At 40.8% G+C, this 27,058-nt stretch overlaps 2 protein-coding genes across 4 annotated transcripts; one reads left to right on the forward strand and one right to left on the reverse strand.

The window, feature by feature from the left end:
- Positions 1–914: 914 nt before the first annotated feature.
- PROZ (protein Z, vitamin K dependent plasma glycoprotein) lies at positions 915–12,573 on the forward strand. Its single transcript, XM_085320812.1, has 8 exons — positions 915–1,007; positions 1,876–2,039; positions 3,292–3,316; positions 7,382–7,495; positions 9,599–9,730; positions 10,967–11,058; positions 11,155–11,278; positions 11,851–12,573. Exons 1-8 carry the CDS (start codon positions 938–940, stop codon positions 12,360–12,362), a joined length of 1,233 nt encoding a protein of 410 aa, XP_085176938.1. The 5' UTR covers positions 915–937; the 3' UTR covers positions 12,363–12,573.
- A 371-nt stretch (positions 12,574–12,944) lies between these two features.
- PCID2 (PCI domain containing 2) lies at positions 12,945–26,439 on the reverse strand. 3 transcript variants are annotated; one of them, XM_085320861.1, is made up of 15 exons: positions 26,219–26,439; positions 25,731–25,818; positions 24,276–24,365; positions 23,651–23,724; positions 22,828–22,895; positions 22,248–22,287; positions 21,661–21,715; positions 19,868–19,971; positions 19,069–19,144; positions 18,750–18,891; positions 17,645–17,745; positions 15,506–15,579; positions 15,208–15,333; positions 14,898–15,021; positions 12,945–13,877 (listed from the first exon to the last, which is right to left on the reverse strand). In XM_085320861.1, the coding sequence occupies exons 2-15, from the start codon at positions 25,764–25,766 to the stop codon at positions 13,788–13,790; spliced, it is 1,200 nt and encodes a 399-aa protein (XP_085176987.1). In that variant the 5' UTR covers positions 25,767–25,818; positions 26,219–26,439; the 3' UTR covers positions 12,945–13,787. The 3 variants fall into 3 exon arrangements, with proteins under 3 accessions (XP_085176987.1, XP_085176986.1, XP_085176988.1); XM_085320860.1 differs by having other exon boundaries at positions 26,151–26,438; XM_085320862.1 differs by lacking the exon at positions 25,731–25,818 and having other exon boundaries at positions 26,151–26,439.
- Between the last annotated feature and the right edge of the window lie 619 nt (positions 26,440–27,058).

Genomic DNA, 27,058 nt, shown 5'->3' on the forward strand with positions numbered 1-27,058 from the left:
TACTTAAAGGAATGGGAAAAAACGTTTCCATCGCTCTTTATAAAGCAGCACGTGAGGGAAGGATTGCGTTTTTAAAATTCTCTTTAGGTAATTTGCCACAGTAATAGGAAAATTAAAAAGTAAGGCCTCTGCAGTAATACTGATGTCAAAAAAGGAAAGTGAGTGCCGCAYATGAGCGAGTACGCTGCGACCCATTCCCAAGGACACAGCGGCTCAGCCACGCATATTTGGTTGAAAAACARAAACAAAACAAAACCAAAGAAAAAACAAAAAGGAAAAATTAGCATGCAAACTAAGCTCTGAGGAGAATATAGCATCTGAAGCTCTGTGTTGCTGCTCTTAGCCTAATTTCARTAATTACCTTATGCCTACAAGGGTTCCTTAACTGACAGAGGTTTGCAAGATGTAAACAGCTTGTTTAAAACCTTTTTTTTTCCCCTTTCTTTTTACAGAGGTGTGTTTTTGCGCTGGGAGCGGCGAAGCGCTGGGGCTATGCTGACATCAAGCGGCGCTGCATCCTCCCCGCGGGCTCGCCGGATCCGCTTTCACCGACCGACGGCCCTCGGGGATTCACCCGGGAACGGGGCAGCTCCATTAGTCCTGCAGGCGAAATTCRGCGCTTGGTCACTTCATCGCGGCCCCGGCAGCCGGTGGGATTTGACCAGGAGGTTCTGGGCTGCTCCAAAAGGCCTGGGGATGGGAGGAAAAACACAAACCGTGGCCTTTCCCGGCAGTGGAGCCGGCGGTTTTATTTCCGGCGCTGGCGGGTGTTGACCCCGAGGCCAGGCTTGGCCCCGGGGCAGGAGATGGGGGCGGGGGGAATTTGTCCTCCCAGGAGCAGCTGGACTTTACCCGTSGACGTCGTTTGGGGCCACTTCCCACAAGAGCTGCGGGAAGGCAGGCAGGCAAGCAGCCGCCGCCGCAGCCGGGGCTGGCAATGGCAAGGTGCGCCGGGACGGTGCTGGGGCTCCTCTCTGTCCTTCCTTTCCTACASGCAGAGCAGACAGGTACGGCCTTTGCTTCGCTGCCGCTTTGCGCCGCGCTCCTCCTCCGAAACACAGGCGCAACCCCGTACCTCGCAGCACGGGGAGCTCTGCCGCGCAGGGTGGCACCAGCGAAAAGCGTCTCTTTATTACATTTCTGTATCTTCCTTATCTTTATTACATTTCTCCTGCTTTTTCATGCACCTAAGTTAAAAACTACAGTCGGTTACGGAGGCAATATCGTCTGGAAATACTGTCATCTCCATGAGGGYGGTATTTGGTCTTTGCTTACCATTCCTAAAGAGTGCCCCAAATATTGAAAAAAAAAMCCATTGCTTCGTATTTGTAGTTGTCGCTGAAATGAAAAGCATCTTCCTAAAGAGGCTGAGGAGCACGCTTTGTGTGGTTTGCAGAAATACACATTTCTGCGTCAGTCTTCCATGATTTGCCAAAAGTGAGGAGGAACTGAGCAAGCAAGAAAGAAAAAGCAAGTGACCACTTAAGAAAGACAGAATGGTGCTACCAAAAAAAAAAAAGTGCACTACCAGTTATGCCAGATACAGCAGGTCCTATCCTGCGCAGGATGCTGGGCAAGCACAGCGCCTGGAGCTGCGACAAATTCCCTCTGCTTAGGAGCAAGTCAGGGAGTCACAAAAAGAAAGGGAAAAAAAAAAAAGTACAACAGCTCCATGACTCCTCAGCCTAGTTTGGGCTAAGAAAGCAGAGCTCTTCTAGTATATATATTTAACACTGCTACAACACTGAATTAGCCAAAGGACTTCTCTTCATGATTAAAATTGGCTGCTTACTAAAATCTTTAGGAAAAAAAAAGTGAAAGTAGATAGGGAAACTGATGTAAGTACTTATGTTAGCATTTTGTCATACATTTCAGTGTTTATGTCTGCTAACGATGCACACAAAGTTATCAAGAGACAGAGGCGGGCCAGTTTCCACCTTTTGGAGGAGGTCCTTCAGGGCAGCTTGGAAAGAGARTGCCTTGAGGAAAGATGCACGCATGAAGAAGCAAGAGAAGTATTTGAAAATGATGACATGCTTGTAAGTATTTAATTTTTTTGTGTGCATTCCTAGAATTCCTATTTTGTTTTGTTTTGTTTTGTTTCTAACTATCAAATTCATGCTGAAATCCCCATGGCTTGTTTCTTTTGTTTGGATTTCTCTCCACGTGAAATCGTTGAGCTCGGCACTTCAGCAGGTAGAAAGTAGATGTTTGCAGTGGTTAAGAAGGAAAAGTAGAAGTCCGCTCTGACGTGTTGACAGTCCCCTCCTGAAAAACGATGTGTCCCGTGGCTTATGTTGGGAAAGTCTATGGCTGTCGTCACATCCTGATCACTCACAGACATGTGGCTTCAGTATCCCTTAGGGACCAGGAGGGGCAAAGGGATGCTGGGCTGCAACRCCCCAGCACGCAGCAGGACATACGTACACAGAAGAGGAGCTAGGTCTCCTTGTGCAGTGGCCCTTCTGAAATGCACGGCTGGGTGCTGGGCTCCTAGCGGGAATCTTGCTAGAGACTGTGTTTGCAGGGACCGATGAAGAAACAGCCAGCAGGCTGCCCAAGGGTAGCTGGCCGGGGCCGGGGGGGGAGGGTTGGGGCCACTGGGAAAGCAGCGGGAGGGAAGGGGGGGGGAAAGTGAAGCTTATGAACAGTGTAAATCACTGCAGCTCCACTCTGTGCTATCCCCTCTGCCACCAGCAGCACCTTCTGGTGGACAAACAACAGYGTAAAGGGATGAAGGAGAAGGAGCCCAGGCTGCACTCACCGGGAGTGGAGATGCATATCRTTGGCCACATCCTGCTATATATATATGTGTATATATATATATATATGTGTGTTTTTAATAGTGCCTGTTCTTCTGGCAATTCACCCTGAAATATACTGTTGTGCACACATGCATGAATACTTTCCTAGGGTTGTGTGGTCAAAAACGATTGTGCCCTGTCCCCAGGACACCACCAAACCCACCCTCCAGCTTCCTACCCGTGGGGCCAAGCAAGGTTGTGGTCACTTCCTCAGCCAGGTAGATAACTGCTGGCCAGTTTTCCCAGAAAAAACATATTGCTACAGGGTTTGGCCTTTCCTCTCTTGCCTATGAAGGGGTTTTATCCTCTTTAATAACTTCTCAGCAAACAATAAAATAAGCAGGATTCAAAATCCTGCTGCTGTGTAGTCRTGCAAATGTCAGACTGCAGTATGCATTCTCTGACATAATGTTTTTTGTTTTACCAGAATATTTGTGGAAAAATATATTATTTGAGAATTGAAATATGTTTTCTCCTTTTTTTTCAGAAAATGTTTTGGGATGCCTATTACGGTAAGCAGGCCTCTTGATTTCTCCTTCTTAACAGTGTCATGCTGTGAACATCCTGACTGGGTCTGGTGCTGGTTTTTGTGCAGGACTGTAGCAGTTTACGCTACAAGAAATACCCAACTGCTGCTTGTCATGTCCCTAGTAAAGCAGGAGGAAAAGAAGTGATGTGAGATGATTTAAAAAGTCATAGCTAGGCAAGCAACGAGGAGTGCAAAGCGAACAAGCGTCGAAGGGGCTTGAGTGTTAGCGCAGTAAAGAGGCTATTTCTTTTCTTGACCTGAAAGCTGTACTAAAACAAGCTGGGACCATATGACCAGCACATACATAGCTGCTTATGGCTTCACCCCATTTGCCGACACCATTTCCACAGCTCAGCCCTGTTTGATACCTGGGCAGGGGCTCCCACAGCAGCTGTGGTCCAGAGCAACGCTAGTAACACGAGATCTTTCACTGCATGCAAAAAGGAGGTATTTGCCAACATAAATGGAGAGTTTAAGTGTTTAAGAGATGCCGGAGAAAGTGTGCTTTGCTTATATATGTAACACGACAGCATAGCTTTACCAGTAGAATTTCCCAAGTGCAAGCCTTGCGCTTAAACCTGAGCGAGATAAATAGGCGTTAAAAGCTCCTGGGTTGCCTGTAAAGGGTAGTAGGTAGCACTGTGTCATGCCTTGGCAGCCCCCTGAGGCAAGAAATCAATCTCTAAAGAAAACTGAGAGGCCCGTGTAACTAGACGCCTCTGGAACACTGACTTTCAGCACCAGCTCATGGTTACTAAGCTTTATTTCCTCCTTATCTGCATGCCGCATCCTAAAATCTTCTCTTATTATTAATTTCTAACTATTTCAGATAGTGCGTAAGGCAGTGGTAAAAACAGCATTTAGCAATAATTTTCTACAGAAGCTATTAAAATACTGAGTCTAGACAAACYGTTCCATAAGAAAATCCTATCTGTGATTTAAACGTTATGAAGAACCATATGAAACATACGGCTTTTGTTACGTGTTTCACTGCGTCTGTGAGGGTGGGATTATCTTCTCCTAATTTCAGTCATCGGATGTTTATGCTAAAATAGTCATACAGGCTTCCTCTGTGGTCTCAGAGGCAGGTGACCAGCTGAGGACAGTTTATCCAACCAAGCTTAGTCACAGCCAGGATGCACTGTTTTCTACCGGTGCCTAGCTCTCTTTTAATATATGTGTTAAACCACTTAGAACCAGGACTCTAAAACCAAATCTCCCAATGGAAGAAGCTGACATAACGAAAAACGTATTTTTCTCTAGAGCTGGGTTTCCAGCAAAACATGCTTAACATGAAGCCTTTGCTCCGTTTTCAAAGTAATGAATGTATAATCACTATCTTGTAATAGTGGACAAGGACCATTACTGGAATGAGGAAACCTGTATCACACCTTGAACTACTTTGTATCTGTTCCACAATAGAACTGTACCTGAAACTGTCTCAGACTCTCTGAACTTGTTCCTATCTATCCTTGCTGCTAGGAACAGATTTTTTCATGTTCAGCTATAGCTTCCCTGTTGCAATTAAAACCTGCTGTGGCCTGTCCTCTTTCTCCAGAAAATCAGTGTCCATTTCCTTCTTTGTGTTGTCCCTGCAAATGTTTTGAAGACTGTTGTCATTTGCCTCCTCAATTCCCCCCCAACTAAACAAACCCATTTCTTTCATCCTGTCCTCCAAAGCCACATTTTCTAGACCTCTGATCATACTCGCTGCTTTCCGGCTTTATTCCAGCATACGTGGGGTAAATCTGTATTGTGAATAAAAGATGGCTGGAGAGACAGGTTTGGCATCAGCACTGCCTGCTTGTTGGCTCACCTTTTGGCTTGATTTTGTRCTGCTCGGTCTCTTCAAGGTGAAGCTGACATAGCACATCTAGCTCCAGTGTGGATATAAACAGTCAGAGCACTCGGCCTAAGGCTAGACTTGTCCTTGGCCTCTTTTATTTAAAAGTATGGACTTAGCCATTGGTAACTGCTCTTTGAACATCATTTTCAAAACCGTTTTGTGCATGCCTCACAGTAGTTTGGGTTTTCCTGCTTGGCTTGTGACAATATCATATAAAACGTATCTGTGCAATACCTCTCCATTAGGTCTATAATCCTGTAATAGAATTAGATGCAACTGGCTTGGATTGTTTGATCTTGACAAGCAGATGTTGCGATTTACTTACACCTTGGTGTTTTTCTGGGTACTAACAAATAGTTTAATCGTTCCACTAGCTTCCCAGTAATTGAAATGAGGCTGAATGCTACAATTCCTTGAATCTTCGCTTTTTCTCCATTAATACAGAYAGGCATTATGTTTCCTTTTTTTCCAGTCTTATGGAACCTCACCTGATCCCAGAAATTTCCAAGACTTCCTTACCTGTATTCGAGTATGCATTTCAAAGGGTTGAAACCATTTAACTTGCTTGAGGTAGTGGACCCCATCCTTCCCTAGTTCCAGCTTCCCAACGACTGCTGCTGGAGTTTTTCATGCCTCAGAGCTACCTATCCAGCTGCATTGATGAGCCCCCTGTGCCACCCCAAAGCACTCCTGGCAGAAATAAAGAGTGCTGGGGTGTGCTGCTGGTGGTAACTGCTCCAAGCCAGTATTTTAGCACAGCTAAAGCTAAAAGATGCACATGCACTAATCCAAGCTGATTTTTTTTCTCGGTATCAGCCAGAGTTTTCATCTTCCTGTCCCTGATGTTAACTTTAGTATCCCTCTGACTGGAATTAACCTCTCTGAAAAAGACTCAAGTTTTAGAAAGGTTTGAGTTCATGTCCCAGGTTAAGCTTTTCTGGCTTGCTCCCAGACAATTAACGTCTACGATAAGTCACTGTTATTTGGAGAACATTTCCAAACTGTTTTGAAGTCCTTCCAGTGGCCCACTATCGGGAAGCTGGTAGCTCAGCCTGTACTTCATCTGCAATACTAAGTTCTCTGGCTTTCAGCTTTGTAATATTTGTACGGATGTGTAAAAGATAGATCTYCTCCAAGTTTGTTGCTGTTCACTGTGTAATTTTGATGCCAGGTTTTTGCCCAGTATATATAAACCTACTCTATGGCAGTTGAAATGCTGGTCTCATTAAATTTTTGAAGAGTGAGTGAAGTGTAAGGCATGGCTATACCTCAGCTTTTGCATTTTCAATACTTTGTTGAAGCTGAGCTGAAAAGGGTTTCTTYGAACTTTTGCCATGTGCCATCAGTGCTATTTCCTTGACAGGGAAAATCTGTACCAGGGTTAGGTTGTTTGTTTTCATTTGAAACACTGGAGAATTCAAGATGTGGTAATTACATTAATTTAACTGAAATATATATTCTARATGTCAAGATGAAATCACAAGATAACAGAGGAAATAAGTAAACAAAAATTTAGTGAAACTCAGGACTCTTTTTGACAGAACATCAAGGTTCTAGCTAAATTTTTTACATGCAAGGAAAGCCCGTGTTTTTCAGAAAATAAAGACATTTTTGTTGGAAACCAGCTCCCAGMATGCTCACCTTTCCAGACAGGCTTGCAAGTTGGGTTGTTCGTAATCTCTTGCCCCGTGACTCAGTACTCGTGAATGGGCCAGGCTCCAGGCTGCATTGCATACAGCTGAAAATAGTCATTGCTAGACAGAAGGCTGATTGCTGTGATGGCTTGTGTTCTGCTTCTACTCTTTTGGGAACTAGTATCATCTGATACAATGACTGTTTCAAATTCTGACTGCAATGGATCAGGAGGTTAAGGCAGGAAGAGAAGGGGGCCTGCACACATCAGATCTGTCCCAGAAGCAGAGCAGCATCTTTCAGAATCACCTTTGGCCTTTGTGCACTTCCTGGCTTCCCTGCTAAGAGTTGCCAAAGCATATTTGAAAACAGAGACTCGGGCAAAAATTGCTCACAAGGCAAAATTCAGTGAGATGTAACACACTTCCTTCCTCCTCTTTTTTTTTTTTTTTTTTTTTTGAGCAACATTTTTCCTAATGGTTTTTCATGCTGGGAAGTGTACTGTGTAATTCACACAAGTGGTAGTTACTGCTGACAGTAATTCAGCCCTCTCCTGTGGCATTTCTTCAGATGGCAAGAGGTGCTCCTCAAACCCATGCCAGCACAAYGGCGTATGCGAAGACAACATTCGCAGTTACACGTGTACCTGTGCAGACGGTTACGAGGGAGAGAACTGTGCTTTTGGTAAGGCATCATCCCCTCTTCCAAGATGCTGAATCTCCTTCTATTGTACGGGATACTCTGGAAATCATACTCATCTATTAAAACCAACTATTAGTTTTAAGATAAAATATGTAATTCTTGGCAGGGCTGGGGTGATGTGTCTTGAAAGTCCCTCAGCAAATCTGCTGTATTGTTATAACATCTTGAGGTTGCATTGACTTTGTCCGCTCACCCTCCTTTCTTTTGGGGACCTAGCAAGAGGATTGAAGTCACTATTGTTGTTTGGCTCAAAAGGCCACTAGAGGAGAGTAATACTGCTGGGCCTCCTTGGCTGCTTACCCTGTAAAGACGAACAGAGGTGTGCTAGCTACCTCCAGCCCGTGGTCCTGGATGCTAAATTGCATATAGAACTCAAACTACCTTTCCGGTATGACCTCCTAGTTACGCAGCTGCCTCCAAGATTATACAGGCATACAAAACAATCTCTCGTGAGATAAGGGCACAATCATGTGCTAAACCTCTCTTTTATCATCTCAATAATACAAAATATTTTAGTCTAAGGATAGTGTAATCATATCTGATTGCATTCTAATTCTCAAACTGAATACAGTAAAAATGATGTTTATTGGGATCTTACTATTCAAACAACTACTTTAATCTTTTGCTCATGGAAAAAGATACTAACTTCTGTCTTTCTTTTCTGGTATTTTTTGAGCCCGTAGCCTCCTAATCTTATCATAACTAAACCCAAGTTGACCTAAGTATCTTGTAATATTTACATATACAAAACTACAATTCATAATCTTACCCTATTCTATGTATAATGGTTATTACATATTATTTCCTGTATTATCTAGTACTAACTACTATATGTAGGCCTATTAGAAGTGTTAAAACTAAATGGTAGATTTACAAAATACAAGGCTCTCTATATACAATACAATACATATATATAACACAAGGTTTAAGACGGAGGATACAAAACAAACTAACCCAAAGCCACAGCCTTTTTTTTCTTTAGTCATCTCTTGTGTTGGAATTAAAAATTCCTTTTCATTCTTACATCCAGTTTACCTAGAAAACATACATCAGATTTTGCCAGAGCAACAAAAGGGTAAAATCTGCTTAGATCTACCCAAACCATTGTAAGTAGAAGCATAGTAGGTCTAAAACAAAACAGGTACATTCTGGCACTTAAAACACACAGGGACAAATGCAAAAACATAGTATCTGACAGGTTTTTCTTTCTAGCGCTTACAATATTTCTGCTTGCCTGGAGGTCCCTGGGGATGGGGGATGCCCTGGCTGCTGTCAGGCAGTGTCATTTTCTGCATATGGTGTGACTGGACAGGTACAGACCAGCTTGGGGAGCACAGAAGATAACACACCTTGGACTAGTGAAGGGAACCAGGTCTGTTCATCGTGAGCCCGAGTGCGCCACTTTAAACCATTTTTTGCTACTTCTCCATCTGCAGGCTAGACACCACCAAATGGCCGTTCTTCCTGCTGCTTTGGGCAGAAGCTTAAGCGTTTGCTCAGCTATGAAAAGTTAAAAGTGACTGATCRTGTTTCAAAAGTGACGGATACGATAATTACCCTTATTAATGGCAGTTGTCAATTTTCTTAGCATAACATGAGAAATAAGGGCTACACATTTGCCTTCACTGAAAAGCAGACAGCTTTATCTTTTATATTAAAAAAAAAAAAGCAATACCTGCCTTCTTAAAATGTGCAACAGCTCTCCCTCAAGTGCAGCTCTTGGTGCTTTGTTTAAATGAGTACAAAGAAACCTCCAGCATCTTTCAACAGGGAAGGCCTAGCTGACCCTTGGCTATTAACATTCTCCAAAACTCAGAGATGCAAACAGTCTGGTCCAGAGAGACACTGGGTAAGCAATTTGCAATGAGTCTGTGGAAATTGCAAAGACTCAGCTGTCTTCAACTTCCAYCCAACAAGGGGAGAAACAATGTGGTGCGAAGTACTACCACGACAAGTCAAAGAGTCCCTATCCACCCCCAAACAGAGCGAGTAAACATTAAACTCTTAGTAAAGAGGAGTCAAACTATGCAAGAGAACTCCAGCTGAATTGTTCCCAATGCTTTGTTTCTTGCTTGTTCTGTTTAGCTAAAAACGAATGTCRACATCAAGCAAAAGAAGGATGTCAGCATTTCTGCTACCCAGGAACTACATCATACCATTGCTCCTGTGCTGATGGCTATAAGCTCGGGGAGGATAAAAAACAATGCATCGCATTAGGTAGGTGTGGGCACAGAATTACAAAGGGCACATGCTCAGTACTTGGGTAGGCAGGTAATGAATCAGAAATCCAGATGCAATTCAGCCTGCTTGGAGAATCAAACTACGAGAATCTCATTGGCCTTCTAGACTGGGCAGGAAAAGGTGGAATCTAAAGCCACCAGCAAAGATGACTGAGCAGTGGTGAAAGAAACAGTATTTGGTCTGAACATCTAAATGTGGGTCCACAGAGAGCACTTGCATCATCTTATGTATCACTCACTGGGCCAGGTTTTCCACTCTACTTCCACTATCAGTAAAGAGCAACTCCACTGAAGATTCATCATCTGTTTGGGAATGAAAGCTCATTCCCAATTGATTCAGATTAGGCAGCATTTGCTGCCATGTTTAATTAAGGTGGCAGCCCTTTTAATTTTTTCAGACTCATACTAAGTCCTTTTACAATCTAGTTCTGCTGTAAAAACATGGTAGCATACTTAGGCCCTGTCCACATTAGCAAATAAGTGCAGCACAACAAGGCAGCTGTAGAGCAGTATTTTTGGTGATGAAGATCTGATGTCTGCACTGAATGTGCATTTCAAGCGGGTTTTACTTCAGACCAGCTCTAGTTTGGTGTTATGGACTAAGCCTGAGATGAGTGAGAGTGCATTAAGAGTGCTCCTGGAGTACATCTTCTGGTTCAGCTTCATCTGAGAAAAACCCAGTTTTTGTGACTCAAGATCATGCCAAAAGGTGAACAGGAAGTGTGATTAGTGCAGATAATTAGGAGATCTGCTTCAAAAGCATGTCGCCAGTCTGAACTGGAATACAAAGGTACAYGCACCCCCCAGGCTGACACCTGTGAAAGGGAAATCCCGAGCTTCTTTCGTCCACAACAGGCTACAACTTTTAGGTGTTCAGAGGGATTCTGGTACAGAATACAAAGATGATAAAGCAACCAGTGCTGACTGCTGGCTGGGAAGGAAACCTCAATTCATTGGTACAGACACAGCAAAATCTAGTTACCCCAAGCCTAACACAATGCCCCAAAYCACTCAGCACCATCAGTAAGCTATTAAACCACAGAAGCCAAGCAAATTATTCTGATTTTCATCAGCTGAGAAAGTTGCATTTCCTCTCTTTCCTGGKGCAAAAATTCAACCCTAGAGCCAGTGTGCAAGCAATAAAATACCTGCACACAACGATCGTCTTGAAATGGTACAGCATGAAGTTTTGACATTCTTATTCTTGTGCTAGATCAGTGTGCATGTGGCACAATTCAAGACACTAATAATCTGATGAAGATAAGTGAAACCAGGAAGAAACATGACAAAGGATTTCCTTGGCAGGTATTTCTGGCAGTTCATTAAACCTATCAATATACCTCACATAGTGAACAGAACTGTTCACTGTCCTTTCCCCCCCCCCCCTTCTTTTTCCCTGAGGTCCTGTTGCTAAATTCAGATGGGAAGGGCTTCTGTGGAGGAGTGCTACTGAAAAGTAACTTTGTACTGACAACAGCAGAGTGTGCCCTTCTGCACAGCAATTTTAAARTCAGGATTGGTGCTGGTAGGTGATCAAACCTATTTTCTCTTTTCGCAGTATATTTTAGTATTAGCAACCTAATTTTAAAAAGAGTTTACTAAAAATTCTGCTGCCTAAAAATATTATTATGCAACAAAACTTATCTCATTTAAGCATCTCAGTTCAGTATCTTGAAGTAGAAGCATAGGTGTCCTACACTCCCACTACAGGCCAAGGACAGAGAGAAACAGCTCTAGATGGCAATTCAGAACTGCAGTGGGYTGACGCTCCAATGGACAACTTAAAAATAGGCAAAAAACAGGTGGATTTAGAGGTGTTCCTTTTTCCAAGGAAAAAGGATACTGTTTCACACCAAAACTCACTGCTACCGTTTGGTATTCATACTTCCACTCTGAAATTATGCATGCTTCTACACTGCCAAGATATCATTCCTAATTTACTTTTATTGTAGTTGATTATTCTAAAAAAAACAGTTTTAGTTTCTCTATTGGTACTAGGAAATGTGTGCAATAAGCAGTTGTTATCAATCTGCATGCAGTTTTCAAGGCTTCTGATAAATTATTCCTGACAGCAGTGAACRTATTATTGCTTCACAGGGCATAATGGAACAAACGGAACAGAGAAAATAATGCAAGTTAATAAGAAATACATACACATCCGGTATGATGAAGACACTGGCGAGAATAATGTTGCACTACTACAACTCCAAGAACACATTGAGTGCAACAGACACCAACGTCCTGTATGCCTGCCTGAAAGAGACTTTGCAGAACACATTTTGATTCCAAAACTGGTCGGTACAGTCAGTGGATGGAAAATGGACAGTGACGAACACAGAGCTGAAGAGTTGCAGGTTTCATACCTTCCTGCTGAAGACTGCAAACAAATACTCAACACAAGCCTCACAAACAGACAATTTTGTGGGCACCACCAGGAGCCCTTAGACAAGCGACTGGCTGGAGGAGGCTTCATTGCCACTGAGTACAAGGGCACTTGGTTTTTGACAGGTATTCTGGGATCTTGGCCACTAGAAAGCAGTAACTGGGAGACATTTCTATTCACCAATACTGCAAGGTATATAATATGGTTTAAACAAAAAATGAAATAAGATACAAACACAACCAACCCTCCAGCACGAAACTCCTCCTGATGGCTGCAAGGAACATTTGGATGCAGCTTGTAGATCAGTTTGACTGATTTCCATGCAGCAATGGAAACTGCAATAATACTGTAAATATTTAACTCCAATTCATACAAAAAAAAAAGCTCAAGTTTGTCTTTCCTTCCTCTGTTGACACACAGTACTGTGAAAATCATGATGTGGTAAACCTACTTTACTAGAAAAACAACTAAACTCTTAGTTTCCTATTAGTGTTYATCCTCAAAAGTTTTGACAGTTTTCTGGACTTTTAAGTGTTTCTAGAAGAGGAAATAAGTCATTGTAATCTGCATTACCCTAGCATCTGTTTCCACATATCCATATTTTTATTTCAGCACCTGTACAAATAATATTTAAGGCCAGGGGAACTCCAAGCCTTTAAACACCTATGTTGATGTGGGACTTGACCCTTCTATCACACAGAAATACTTTTCATACACAGTGGCTGTATGTTCCCTTAGAATCATGTGCACTTCAGTTAGTTGGACAAGTAGTAAGGAATTAAGACCTAAGTAAAGCCGGAACTCCATAGAGGGGGAAAACAAACATTTGTTTTATTTTGTTAAAAACAAATAAACAAGACACCATCATCATGGGAAAAGTTAAGTTGTACAAAAAAAAGCACGAACACACACTTGAAATAATAGAGCCAGTGGAACAGATACTTAAAAAATCATGGACCCAGTGGCAATCTCTTCCCCAGAAAGAGAATAAAATGGTGTAGAGATAAACTACTTAGCTATATCATTTTTCATCATGATGAAAACTAAACAAAATGTTACAGGAATTACAGAAAAGAAAAAAAGAAAATTCATTTCTGAGCACCTCCAGACAAACATCTGACATTTACTTAAACTTGCAAGTTTCACTGGCACAGTAAAGCTGTGTCAAGCACAACATCTCCACTTTTTAGTGAAGGCCTGAAGAGAATATTCAATATCAGCAAGTATTCAATACCATTATTGAAGAAATTAAAAACAAAAAACATGAACAAACCCATCATTTCCACTCTGAAGACTGGATTAACATAAGTACCAGAGGATGATACTTCTCTTTTCAGAAAGATAAATGTACAAATAGTAACATAAAGTATTTTTATAAAGCTTTCAAGTATTTTAGAAGGAATTTGTAATGCTCTGCTTTAATTTCCTGGTGAGATACTTTTTATGATCTAGAAAGCCCATGGAAACCATCATTAAAGAGTGAGCATTTCATGCCAATGCACTTTGTTACACTGGTAACCTTGGACATTCTGGGAAAGGAGCCACAAACAGTTCTTGGTATTCCAGCACTGGACATGAACCAGGCCTTTTACAGTGTTCTCTTAATGATCAGGAGCACCAGAGAAGTACTTGCCTGGATAAGATGTAACACTCAACATACTGTTGACAGTGGAGGGAACGGGTTTTGCTTACTGACCACAAGCTTTTGATGCTGATGAGATATATACCCTTTAATATGACCCTGGCAAAAAAAAAAAAAAAAAAATGGATATTGTGTTAGAAAGAGAAGCTGGTAACTGGTAACACAGTTCCTGTGCTTCAGCTGTCCTCAAACTAAATCAAGCAAAGCTGTGAGTGTATACTCAATCATTACTGCACTTGTTATCAATTAAAAAAAAAAGTAATTCATATAAATCAGTCTGCTCACATGATAGGCAGAAAGTTGGAACCATAAAAATGTATGTGAACTAAAACTGCGGTCAGACTGAAGGCCTATTGCCAGGGCCCTCTACTGGTCAGTTGACTTTTGCCTCTTCAAGGAAATGTAGTGTTTGTAAGTATACTCTTGCTCACTTTAAATTAATTGTTATTCCAAATCTAATATATTAAATTACAGATTTCTTCATTTTCAGACATGTAGGGCTTTAGCACTGCAAGAGATCTTCCAGTCACTCAATTCCGTCCTCTGTTATTGTAAGAGCACACCACAATGTTTCAGAAACAGCAGCAGTTTATTTCCTGCTGCCACTACAGTGCCACTCCAAAACCTGATTTAATTAGAAACTTTTTGATGTCAAGCCTGTATCATCTGTTTATGAATAGCTGAAACTCATTTAGAGCTAAATGCTGTAAGTGAAACAAGAAAAAAAAAACAGGTTTTGAATTCTTCCAGAATTTAGAGTGTCAAGAGTTTCTTACTTCAAATGCAGAACAAATCCCTCTCTTGTCTCAGGTATAATTTTCCTATTTGGAAATAAATATTCCTGCACATTTAGAAAGGTTACTACTGGACTGGTAATGAAAATTTAACTGCACTCTTACCAGAATCCTGAAAACTGAGGCAGAAACTAGAGGAATTCCACATGGCAAATGAAAACATTAGCACATTGGTCTCAAGTGAATCAACCACTATACACACCCACAAGCACCTCAGACTTAGCTATATGGATCTGATATAGTTCTGTAGTAAACTTTCATTCTCTCTAATAATTTTTACTGACTGCAGTTTGTAAAGAACAAAAAGTAAGAGGGCAGCACATACCATATATATAAGGTTTGCTAAAATGCACTGAACTTCATCAATATCAACATCATCCACTTGCATGAATTTCAGGGCAAACAGAAATGCATCTAGAGATAGCTGATGAGTTTTGAGTAGCAAATATCTGAAAGAAAAACAAAACAAATTTGTTAATGATGCACAATCACGTAAAAAACTCTACACAGTGAATTCAGTTTTACCAGAACTCTGGCTTCTTGGAGAGAATCAGCAAACACAGGTACTTCTATCTCAATCCTAGGTAAAAACATATTAAATCTGCTTTTGCAAAAACATAGCTTGTTATGCTTACACTTTCTTAAAGAGATTTCTGTAGGTGATGATTTTCAGCTTCTCCAGAATAAGAAAAATTCCACATCGAATGAAGAAAGTTTCATGCTTTGTCAGAGCATCATTCAACAGGAGAAGATTGCCTTCACTACAAGTATGGAAGAAATAAAAATATGAGAAGGTCTGACCCTTCTGAGAAAAAACAAAACAAAACATAACTGACTTGGTAGGAATATTCTTCCCCCTCAATCATTCCAAATAAATACCTTCTATGTAACACTTTTTTGAACAAATATGATACAATAAAATAATCACCATACCTCACAGCCTTTGTTACTTCAGCGAACTGCATAAGGTCATACTTTTTTAAGAGCTGAACTGTTGGCATATGGCCCTGAAAAATAAATGGTTTCTAAGTTTTCCAGGGTAAAGACAAATGCATTTTAAATAAAATTTATAAAAATATTTGTCAGAGAAATGTCCAACTATTTTTTTTTTTTTTGCTACAGAACAAGAGATGAATAAAAGTATCTGTAAAACATTGCCCCACCTAACACCCTGTAACACAGCTCACGATACCTACCTATACATCAGGGTTCAGAGAGTCTTTTTCTAGCTACTGGGGAACAGTTTTCAAACTTGTAAAATCAAGATCCTGTGACATGAGGCCTAGGTTGATGTAAATGGCATGCTATGACTGTATGATCTAATTTGCAAACAAAAGAACTGCTGGAATCCCAAGCACTACTAATCATACAAGCAGTGTTTCAGCACAGTTAAGTGCTAGCTCAGTCTGTACCAGATTATTTTTTCCACTATGCCTCCATATGGACATACAAATGTCCTTTCTTACAAAAAAAAAGTTTAAATTTCAAAAAAAAAAGAATTCTCATTATTAGATCGGGTAAGATTTTGAATCATGCACAGTATCCAAAAGAAACTTATTTTTTTCCCCTCCCTGCACAGCAGAGATCAGGTTGCACATTGACTCGGTCAGACTTTAAATTTAGTTACCATTATCCTATGTTGCTGGTAACTCCTTTCCTGGTTGGAGGACTATCCGAGAGCAGAACTCRGCTACATGTTTACTGAGATCTGCTAGGGGGAAAAACAACAACAACAACAAAAAAAAGCCCAAAACAAAAAAACCACCCCACCCAAGCTATTTTTGTATGATTTAAGGTTCATGGTAATATTTGGATCCTGATTAAAAAAGCAACTGTGAAAACAACGACCTTTACTTGGATTCTTCAGTGCCTCTTGTACACTAGAACTGCTCCGTAAGAGCCGCAGTAGGTTCTAAAGGTCCCACCACCTTGAGGCACCAGGTCAAAGGCGGCAAAATCTATAGGAAGGCTATTCATTTTGCTTTGTCAACCTTACCACTGATTGAGCTGAAAATAACTAGTAAGAAAGACAATAAATAAAAATGAAAACCAGAATCTAATTACTATACCTACTAAACTCCCCCTTTACCTATAACGGGTTTCTGTCTCTAAAAGGCAGCTGCAGAGTAATAACTGAATTGACACTGCAAGGGGCTGGATACAGAGCACAGAAAGGAAATAGTCATGAACAGGTTGGGGCAAAAGCAGAAGATGGAAAYTCTCTCAAGACGATGATAAAAATATTCTCCACTGGGAGCAGAATCCCTTTGGCAATAGGGCCAGGAGCAGAAAACACTCTAAAATCTTGTTCTTGTCCCGTCAGTTATACTGAATTAGATTTGTGTAATCACACTAACTGAGGAAACAAAAAAATGGCACCACAGTGGATAGGGAAGGACAGGAACAAGAAGCAGAGTAGCACTTAATTCTTTAAATAAAAAGATAAGATGATCAAATGGTACACAAGTCTTCATTGATTTGTTCTGCCATCAAAATCAAAATGCTCTACTTGACACTTATGACATGCCTCAAACAGGTAAACGCACAAGATGTGATTAGAAAGCCCAAAGATGAGGGTCCTTCCTTTCCTATGGCAAAACTGCCTTAACTTCAGCAAACTACTTGCACATCCTCTTTACTCCCACCAGATGAAACAAATACAGATTTGTAGTAGTGAACCCACAAATTCCCTGGCCCATCTGTGCACAGCTGACCGCAAGGTGGGCACTCTACTACATGACATCAGTTACACTGCTAAGTTGTTCTAACTTGGAGTTGTTTGGAGAAGCACTCATTTTTATTAGATAAGTAACTTCAGGTTCTACTTTTGAGAGAGGTAGGAGAAAGATGGGGGAAAGTATTTAGGATTTTTTTCATCCCTTTTCCTACTTTGCATATAGATGACAAATCAACATTTTCTGTCTCCAGCTGTACAAAAACTGTATGACGACTTCTGTGGATCAGGCACAGACAGCCTCTGAGTACCAGTAAGCAAAAAACAAAATCAAGCTAATACCCAGTATGGCCCATCTGCCCCCAAAAAACTGATTTGGGAGAGTAACATCTACTCACCAACAACATTTTTACTGGCAGCAGGTAGATCAAAATCATTCTTTTGTTTTTCTGGCTTGAGCGATGACAGTGCTCAAAGGCAAATGACAGATATTCTTCAGCTGCAGACACAAATAAGAATACTGAGTAACAAGAGTCAGCAGCAAAACTAATTAAAACTACAAGCCAAATTCTGTGCTTAATGCCATTTTTAGGCTGAGCCCATTACATATTAAATCACGTAAGAAGCAAGCTAATCAAAATACCTTAAAAAATTACTGTAAATTTACCAGTGAATCACACCAGAGAGAGCATTACCAGAAAAATGAATCTTCTTTCAAAAAGAGAAAGAAAACATGTCAATGCCTAGGTGTCAGAGGTAACAGTTACAAATGACACCGGAATTTCCAGCTCAAGCCAGTAATGTTATTGTGGTACTACTACAGAAGAGGAGGAATCTCATGAAGCTCTGATGAAACAAAGAACATTTTCCAAACACACAAATTAGGTCCTTCAGGGGATGTAAACAGCATGTGATTGATGCACACATCTGTTGATCTGCAAAAATGTACCAGTGTGTACAGCATGAGWGTGTGAGAAGTCTATCAGTTTTTACTGAGAGAGAAAAAAAGACAAGCCTGACAAGCAAAGGAAATCATTTAGGGAGTAAAACCAGCTCCAGAATCCATCTTTTCCTTTAAACTAATGGCTCATTCGGGCAGGGACTCTAACTATACAGTACAGTTTGCTGAAGGTTTCCTACATAGCATACAGCAACTTCAAGAAGAATATTGTAAAACATTTGACAAACCTAACATGCTGATGCTCATTCAGAAGATACCTATTTTATTACGCATGCTTACAGTGTATTAGGAAGACTACAGAGAACTTCACAGATACAAACATTTTAAAACTGGGCATATACTACAATTAGAAGTATCATATAGGCCAATCATCTCAGATCTGACTCAGCCTATGTGCCCTTGGATCACTTAGCATGACTTTCCTTTGCTCAGCGCAAAAACACAACTGCACCTCCTGCACAGGTTTTGAGTTAAGCATGTGACATCAGCCAGATTCACACAAAGCAGTGAGAGTTCAAATCTGTCCTACTGACACACAGTACCTTGCTTAAAGTCACTGTCAAACATCGCTTTGCGTCCAACATAATATCTGTACGTAACTCTCTGTGCCATACTATATTCATCCTTCAGATTTGAGCTGTCAATTGCTCTAATTAAGGGCTTACATAGATGGAGCTTGTTGATCTGTTAAAAAAATTGCATTTTACTCAGAAGGTGTAGGCATGTAACAATCATAAAAAAGGATAGATTTGACTTAGAATATGAAAAAAAAAAAAAAAAAAAAAAAAAAAAAAAAAAAAAAAAAAAAAAAAAAAAAAAAAAAAAAAAAAAAAAAAAAAGCTTACCAGACTTGAATCCTACCTTGAAATAAATTTTAAATAGCTGATTCACGAGAAACAACATGCCCCACTTTTTGGAATCTTCAATGCCTGCTCGACTGTCGTAAGAAAAAAATCCACAAGTATTGAACATTGTAAGAAAATAATGACTTTGTTCTTATATTACATTCCCTCCACAGATACTTTATGGATGTTTTCAGGGTAAGAGTATGACTGAAAGTGAAGGACATGGCCAAACTTCTCGTCTTAAACCATACCAGGACTGTCAAAACAGAATGTTTGTTCCAATTCTAACCCTGAAGACAGCTCTGCTGTCTTCCTTCTCAACATGAGAGATGTCAAGCAAGACGATATTATTTGTGACTGGCAAGCTCCTTACTCCCATCTTTAACAAATATGCTACAATAACAGTTGTCTCCAATATTCAAGGTGAAAGAAAAATCAGTGGGGGGGGGGGGGGAAGAGCATTTTCTCCACTTGGGAAGCATTAAAATTGCTAAGAGTGGAAACTGAAGAATCATCTTCATCCAATCTAATTGCAAGGGGGCAGAMAAAATTCACAACTAGTGAAGCACAAAAGGGTTAATGGTCTTTCCAGACAGACATAATCAAACCCTCCCAATAACATCTGCTAGGAATGTTAAACCTCAAGGGAGGCCTCCCTAGCTGTAGTTAATAGTGAAGACAAAACAAAGTGAGAGAAAGTGAGCCCCAAAAGTGTCCATTCTGACCCAAATATAGCCTTTGTGAATGGAGAAAACTTTAAAGTTAAGTTCTTAACAATTCGATAGTGCAAATTCTAGACAGGATCTGTCACTTACGTGTCACTGGCACAGACTCGAAAACAGCTCATGAGTAATTCTGCTGCTTTTTCCAACATGTCACCAACTTTGCTTTTCCCTTTCTTCACTAGTTGTTGATCTGCCTACCATTACATGGCAAAAAACAATGCATAATTCTATATCCTGGTTCACTGCGTTGTAAACAGTTTAGTTCCTTACTACAGCATTTTGCAAAGTATTAAAATAACAGATTTGTCATGCCTGTATACCTGCTGTTCCCCAAATCCTGAAAGTACTCAAACTTACAGAAAAAAGTAATTAAAAAATAAATAAAATGCATGGAGAGGCTTCTGAACACCTTGCATCCAACTCTATGCACAGGAAGACAATCAGAATTTGCAAACAGCACTTAGCACTATTAGCTTCAGCTCTATTAAGATTAATGCAGCACTCAGACACCTAAATTCAGAATTATCTTATAGCTAAATTGGAGCATTATCACTCTAACTCAAGTTTTCAAAGACCAAGAGTCAAGCAAAACAGCCTGTCTTTTAAATAAGAGCAAACTAAAGTGATTTAAAAAAAAAGAGTAAAAGTTTTAGAATTTATGATTAAGCTTCTCTCTGCAAACAAGAAGGTTAGATTTTTAAACCAAAATCCAACATTTCCAGTAGAAACACATTGCTAGAACCTGAGATATTCAGGGAAAGAAAAACCCACATATGTTGCAGATCCAAAAGAAAACAATGAGTTGGCAACATTACTCATGTAAAGTGAAAAAGATCTGAGATCTATGCACTGATTAACACAGAATTTTAACAATCAACAAGGGTGAAAAGAAACAGGGTGGGTATTTGCTAGGTGCTTTCTAACAAGTTTTATCACAACATCAACTCTTGCTTTCATTTCCAGCATGTGAAACGTAAGGGGAAAAAAATGGGTGGGGGGGAAATCATTCTTTGCTGCAGAAATCTTCATCTGCATCTTTTGAATACACTAAAGTGATTCAAATACTTCCAGCATGACAGACCCAAATACCCATTTCTTGTGCATCTCAAATATACAAATTCATCTAACCTGGCTAGAAAATTGAAACTCATGGCACAGCTGGGATGTACGTGTGTGCGTGCATGCGTGCGCATRCACCCCCCTTCTCTGTGCAAGCATGTGAATGTGTTGTTTTGTGTACGCTTGGACATACTGAAGTGTTCGAGTATACCAACAATGAAAATAGGGGACACTGTCAAACTCTTAACCTAACTTGAACTCTAACTTGATTGCTTCAGGTCAAGTAACTAGGAGCAAGGTCACAAACCTGCTGCGTACTTGGGGCCATCCAGCTCTCATTAGATCCCTAAACTTCAATTCTCTAGCCTTAGAAAACTAACATTTTTTTTTTTTTTTTTTGTCAGCAGTTGTACTGGCTCAACATTGGTTGCAATGAGATCAAAAGCAGTATCACACAGCTAGAAGAAGGGACAAGGAGGCAGGAAATAGAAATAGTTATTTGTGCCCCCAGGCTACTCTGCAGAGACAGAAGTTAATCACCTTATATACTCTAAGCAACTGCTGTGAGAGTGCCCACAGGTCCTCAGAACTTTGCTTGTTCAAGCTTCAAATAGAAGGCGGACAGACTGAGCAACCCAGTTTTTCAGAACAATTGGATAGAATTTAGTGTGACAGCAAAATTTGAGATGTACACATTTTTAAACAAGTTTAACAGTAATGAGCAAAAATCAGGCTRATGTAGTAAATGTAAAATGTTTCCATCATGCAAATTCCTAACAGATAAAAGTAATGAGGTTGTTAATGTACAGTTCAGATCTACTTACATTATTAGCAAAAATTCGAAGATCAAGAGCTACGGCATACATAATAGGTAAAGCCCTAGAAAAATAAAATTTCGTACASTTAGTATGTGCAAACCATGCAATAAGCAAGGCATGAGAAATAGGCTTTTTTTTCTTGCTATTTGGTCACAAAACTAGATAAACATACAGGAATCTTTAAATAAAGATGATATATTTTTAAAAGAACAGATCTTCAAGATCTCAGCATTTCAGAAATCTGACAATGAAGGAATAATTTATTCAGATGCCTTTTTACTGTGGCTTCATGGCAAAAAAATCCCCCAAAACAAAAACAAATCCTACCATCTTGCCTTGAACACATTCTTCATATTTGCTTATGGCTCATTCTACATAATTACGCTTAGATGTTCAGCTTTCATACTTCTGGACATACTTCTAATTCAAACAGGTAGCAAAAACCTAACTGTTTATCCAGTGATAAATTAATGCATTTAATTTATCACTGGAGATAAATAAAAACTATAGGTATAATCTTAGTTTGACTGCTGTGGAATTACAACAATGAAAGAAAGAGCCTAGTTTTGTACAGCTCTTTACAATGTACTCACCAGTTTTCTTCTTTATGTGCCTGAAATGCACGCAGGAAAGATGTATTTTATATAGGAAAATTTAAAATGCTATGAAACGAAGCATAGATTTAAAAAACAGAAGAGCTGTATGATATAGTATATTATGTGCTCTATGAAAAGGTAGAAATGAACGAAGTGGCAAGTAACGAGAAGCCGAGATGCAAAGACACAGGAAGGAACAACAGTAAGAAACTGCCACATCCCCCCTCAGTGCTGCACCAAAACAACGAAAAGTATCAGTCACTGAAAGAATAGCAACTTTCTTTATCAGTACCTTCTCCTCCAGCTAAATATAAATTGGGATGTACATTAATGATTTGGGAGTCTCCTATATTCTGTGAGAAGTTAATATTCTATTTTAAAGGCAAATGTCAGTTTTCTTATTCCCACAGAAAGCTGAAAGGAGAAAAGTGTATCTGGATCTCCTTGCTTACAGATCTAAATAGCCAAAGCATGTTTGGAAGCAGAACAATTCAAAATTAAAAAGGTAAGGATAACTTATTACAAAAAAAATATAAAATTAATCTGAAAACAATGTACAGGATTTATGGGAAAGGATATTGGACAATAACTGTTTGGCATTTGTAGGCTTCTATAAAGTCATGATTTCCAACAGCATAAGTGCACCTGTCAGAAGGAACATTAGTAAATCAGAAAGTATCCTATACCTGAAGACAAACAGTTCTCCCTTTTTTGCCTTTTAATAGGTATAGAGCTTTGCAATCTACTTAAAAGAAAAACAGAAATATTTTTTAGAAATATTTCTAACACAGCRACACAAGCATTTTAGTATGGCACTGAGTCTGACAGTTGTGGAAAACAGATCTGAGAGGAACAGGGATTTATTTTATTTCTATAATCTGTACATTATCAACCGTAACAAGCTAATGCTTATGGAAACTCTCACTGAGACTGGCATAGAAAAGAAAAGAAAAGTTCAAGACTTCTGAGAGTGAGCTAAAACATAGCATTAATACTGATTTTTTTTTCCAGTATAAGCCTTGCAGAATTATTTGAATCTTAAAGCTGCTTAAGATTACTTTTATGACCAAAATTTCTTGCCTCCTCTACTTCTTTCTCCTCCTTATTTCACTCTGAATTCTTGTTTAACTATTAAAAAAAGAAYAAAGGAAAGAGCAAGCACCAAATCCAAAGCTGTGTCAAGGGCTATATAAGATGACTGCCAGGTGCATAAACTAAGGTCTACACAAAGAGACTGAGAAGTCTCCATTTCCTGCAATTCTAGCATTGTTAATTAGAGCAGCAAATAACAAATTTTCAGATGTAAGCCCTTTAAAATAATTAAACAAACTTAACSATATGTTTCCCCATCACTACCGCATGCCTCACAAGTGAATTGTCCATTCCTGGTCCATCATTACCTTAGGTGCGCTGCAAACATTTCGTCATATGGTGGTTCCAGAACTTGCTGACACTTTTCTTCTGGAGATGGAAGCTAAGTACACAATAATGAAATATTAGAAGAACATAAATTGCATCAGAAACAGAACATCCTATGGGTATTTTGTCATGGCAGTCTTACGCCAGCAAGCCTTTGCTAGCTACCAAAACCTTGTCTTAAGGCTCACATTCAGTGCAATGCAACTGCTAGCATTCATTTTGCTGACARAACCACACTGCAGCCAGTCTTAGACAAAAGCCTCTGAAACATATAGTGCAAGGACTGGATCCTCAGGACCAACTGATTTGATCTTGATATCCACTCCCACTGTGCCACTTCACTCACTATTGCAAATCTGGCCACAGGGAGCCTTCAAAATGCCTATCCAGAAAACAGTTCAAAGTGGAAGAAAAAATGGAGACACACAGACAGAATCCTTGTAAAAGAAAGGGGAGAAGAAACCTAYAAGGGGATCCTGCTGTGGCCTATAAAGCACGTTTCTGAGGTTTTTACCTGGGAGAAAAGAACCTATATGGAGAAAAAAGAAAACGGAAAGCAAAACAAATGAGGCAAAACCAGATTTTCTCAGGATAACAGATTCTTACTTGAAGCCTAGGGTTGGCAACATGTGGATGCTTAAATGATACCAATTCTGCACAAAATTGTCCATCTCTGCTGTCGATGGCTTCTTGTACCTACCCAGGAAAATAAACACATTACAAAATRTAACCTAGCCACAGCCAGACAACATATTCACACATGCCTAAGGAAGCCATCTTGTTACCACTGTTCAGCCATATCAATATCTCACGTTCCCAAACATGAGTTTTTAAAAATTTAAAAATGAAAGAGTCGATATCGGTATAGTATTTTTAATACATGTGTTTCTCAAAAAGTGATCAGGTGAGGAGGTGAGATAAACACAGGTTTGTGTATATATTTGTAGAATACAACCAAATTAGGGAAGCCTAAAAAGTTATTTGTGTTTTGCATCTGAAGATAACAGTTATGAAATAGATTTTAAGAAGTTCTTTAAAAGACCAGTTGGACTTACAAGCATCAAATATATGTGAAGCACAAAAAAAAGTCTTTGAATATTATCATTTGTGCTGCTGCTGATGGAATTTGATCCTGTCATTGATCAGAACTTGYAAATAGATATCACATGAACTTACTGTCTTATAATATAAACTAGCTGCAAAAGGTAATATTAACTCTCCTGTACTTAAACTCTTCCAGAGACTGTGTTTGTTTCCAAGTAGTTGACTTTATATTTTCCCCCTCAGTTTTGCTGCTTTCCATGCTATTTTAGTCTGTGAGTTTTCCCCCTTAGTACAGCAAAATTTTTTTTCCTACCAAGACATAAAAATATGACAAATAAAGCATGAGAATTGTGAAAGGAACTCTAACAAACATCTGAAATTACTTTCACAGCATATATGGCATGGAGGATGGACAGGCAGGATCACTGGGACTGTTAACTGGAAAAGATGCTGACTTTTCAGAGCAGATCACTTTCCTGAGAGATCTCAGCTGCTTCATTTTCTGAGACTGAGCACCAAACAACTATTCACTTTTTCTGTCCCTCATTCAATTGACTTGATTGATCCTAATTCAAGAAAGGAATATGATAACAATGATGAGAATATGATGATTCAAAAAGAAGCAACAAGAACTGTAAGTTTGACATTGAGTGTTCAGTCCAGCTGAAGATTCTTACAATCCTGTTCCTACATCTCCATCCTCCTGCCACACACAGCATCTCTGCGTTTATACTGTGTATATTTCCTAAATCCCTGCACACATGCAATCCCACCACATTAATTCTTATGGAMAAATTGCTTTACTACCCATCCTATCAGTAATCATCACATTTTCCAGGAAAGCATCCTCAGCAGACAGGTGGCATACTTATCACAGCATTAAGTATATTTATTTACCACATTACACTTTCTAGATTGACTTAATCAACCGATTTCTTAAACAAGGTAATATATTTTCAGAAAAAAAGTCCTTATATTCTCATAGTGCCTCCCCCCACACAAAAAAAGCTTGCTTACTTGCTGTAAATACTGGTTTATGGTGATATGCGCCATTAAAGTAAAAGAAGAGGCAGGAGTCCCAGATTAAATGGAGCTGTATCACGTTCTGCAGACCAACAGAAATTTTAGAGAATAACGAAGTGACAGAATCTCACCTAGATCCCTTCTTTCCTCTCAAGCAACTTAGCGTGACTTTACCAAGTCATGCCAAGCTCGGCAATTGCTACTGGATTCAGGAAAAGGGACGGAGGCTCAGGGAAAGCAAAGCCGAATACGAGCGCACCCTGCGTGCTGCGCAGAGCGTGTGCGCAGGGGAAAACGAGCACCAAAGCACTGAGAAGCGAGGAAAGCCTCGGCCGCGCACGGACACACCCGCGCGGGCTGCTCTCCTGCCCGCCGCGCAGCCGGCCCCGCGCCCCAGCACACCCCCGCCGGTACCTCTGCCCCTCGCCCTTCATCCCCGGCGGCTCAAGGCGRCCCCTCCACCACGCTCTGCCCGGCCTCACCGCACGCCAGCCTCGAGCCACGGAGCGGCGCGACACTTCCGGCCCGCGGCGCGACACTTCCGGCAAGCCGGAGCGCCCCGGGGGGGGCACGCCAAAGGCAGCGCCCGCGCCACGTGACACCGCTCGTTCGCCTGTACGGGCTGGGGAAGGGACTGAGGGATCACATGATCCCCCTCCCCCRACTCCTGCTGCGCTCCTCGCGCCGGGACGGCGCTCCTCACTCTCCTTCCCCGCCCCCAAGGGCGCGAGGGGGGCGTGGCTTGCGTCCGGCGGCCAATGGGAAGGCGCAGTGGGCGGTGCCGGGAGGGGGGGGCCGAGCGTCAGAGATAAACCTCGTGCGTCGGCGCGTGCTGGCCGTTAGGGGGCGGAGCGTGGCGGTGTCRGCGGCCGCAGGGGCGCGCAGGGGGTGACGCGGTTGTTGCCGGCGGGGAGGTGGTGGTGAAGGACGGGGAGCTCGGGCTGCTGTTGGCCCTCTGCTCGCTCCGTCGGAGAGGGGCTCACATCCTCCCTAGGCAAGAGTCAGGCGCAGCATCAYGTTCAGCGGCCGGGTCCGAGCTGCCCTGTTTGCCTGGACGCTAGCGGCAGCAAACACATTGTGTTGAGGAACTGCCATCTTCCCCAGCGGCCCCCCTAGTTTTAACACTCTTCTGCACTTTCTGGCCGTTTACGGCTGTGCTCTCCAGAATGATACTGCTGCAAGGAGTGCTGGAGGGCCTGTGCAAACATAATGTCACCAAAGTCGAGTGTTTGAGCGTTTCTGTGCCTTTCTGAAACTTTTGTGCTGCTTTTGAACGTTTTTGTACTCTTCTGAAGCTTTTGTGTTGCTTTGAGCTGTGAATG

This window comes from Rhea americana, unplaced genomic scaffold (assembly GCF_003343005.1).
Source record: "Rhea americana isolate MKP2758 unplaced genomic scaffold, rheAme1 scaffold_66, whole genome shotgun sequence".
Classification (NCBI taxonomy): Eukaryota; Metazoa; Chordata; class Aves; order Rheiformes; family Rheidae; genus Rhea; species Rhea americana.

What these genes read in the sequence shown, in the direction of transcription:
- PCID2 (XM_085320861.1), bottom strand. Translation starts at nt 25,766, where the DNA reads ATGGCGCATATCACCATAAACCAGTATTTACAGCAA. An exon ending in TTCGAATTTTTGCTAATAAT is followed by an intron (nt 19,972 to 21,660) that starts GTAAGTAGATCT and finishes ATGTAATGGTAG; the next exon opens with GCAGATCAACAACTAGTGAA. An exon ending in TGCCAGTAAAAATGTTGTTG is followed by an intron (nt 15,580 to 17,644) that starts GTGAGTAGATGT and finishes TTTATTTTTCAG; the next exon opens with GGCCATATGCCAACAGTTCA.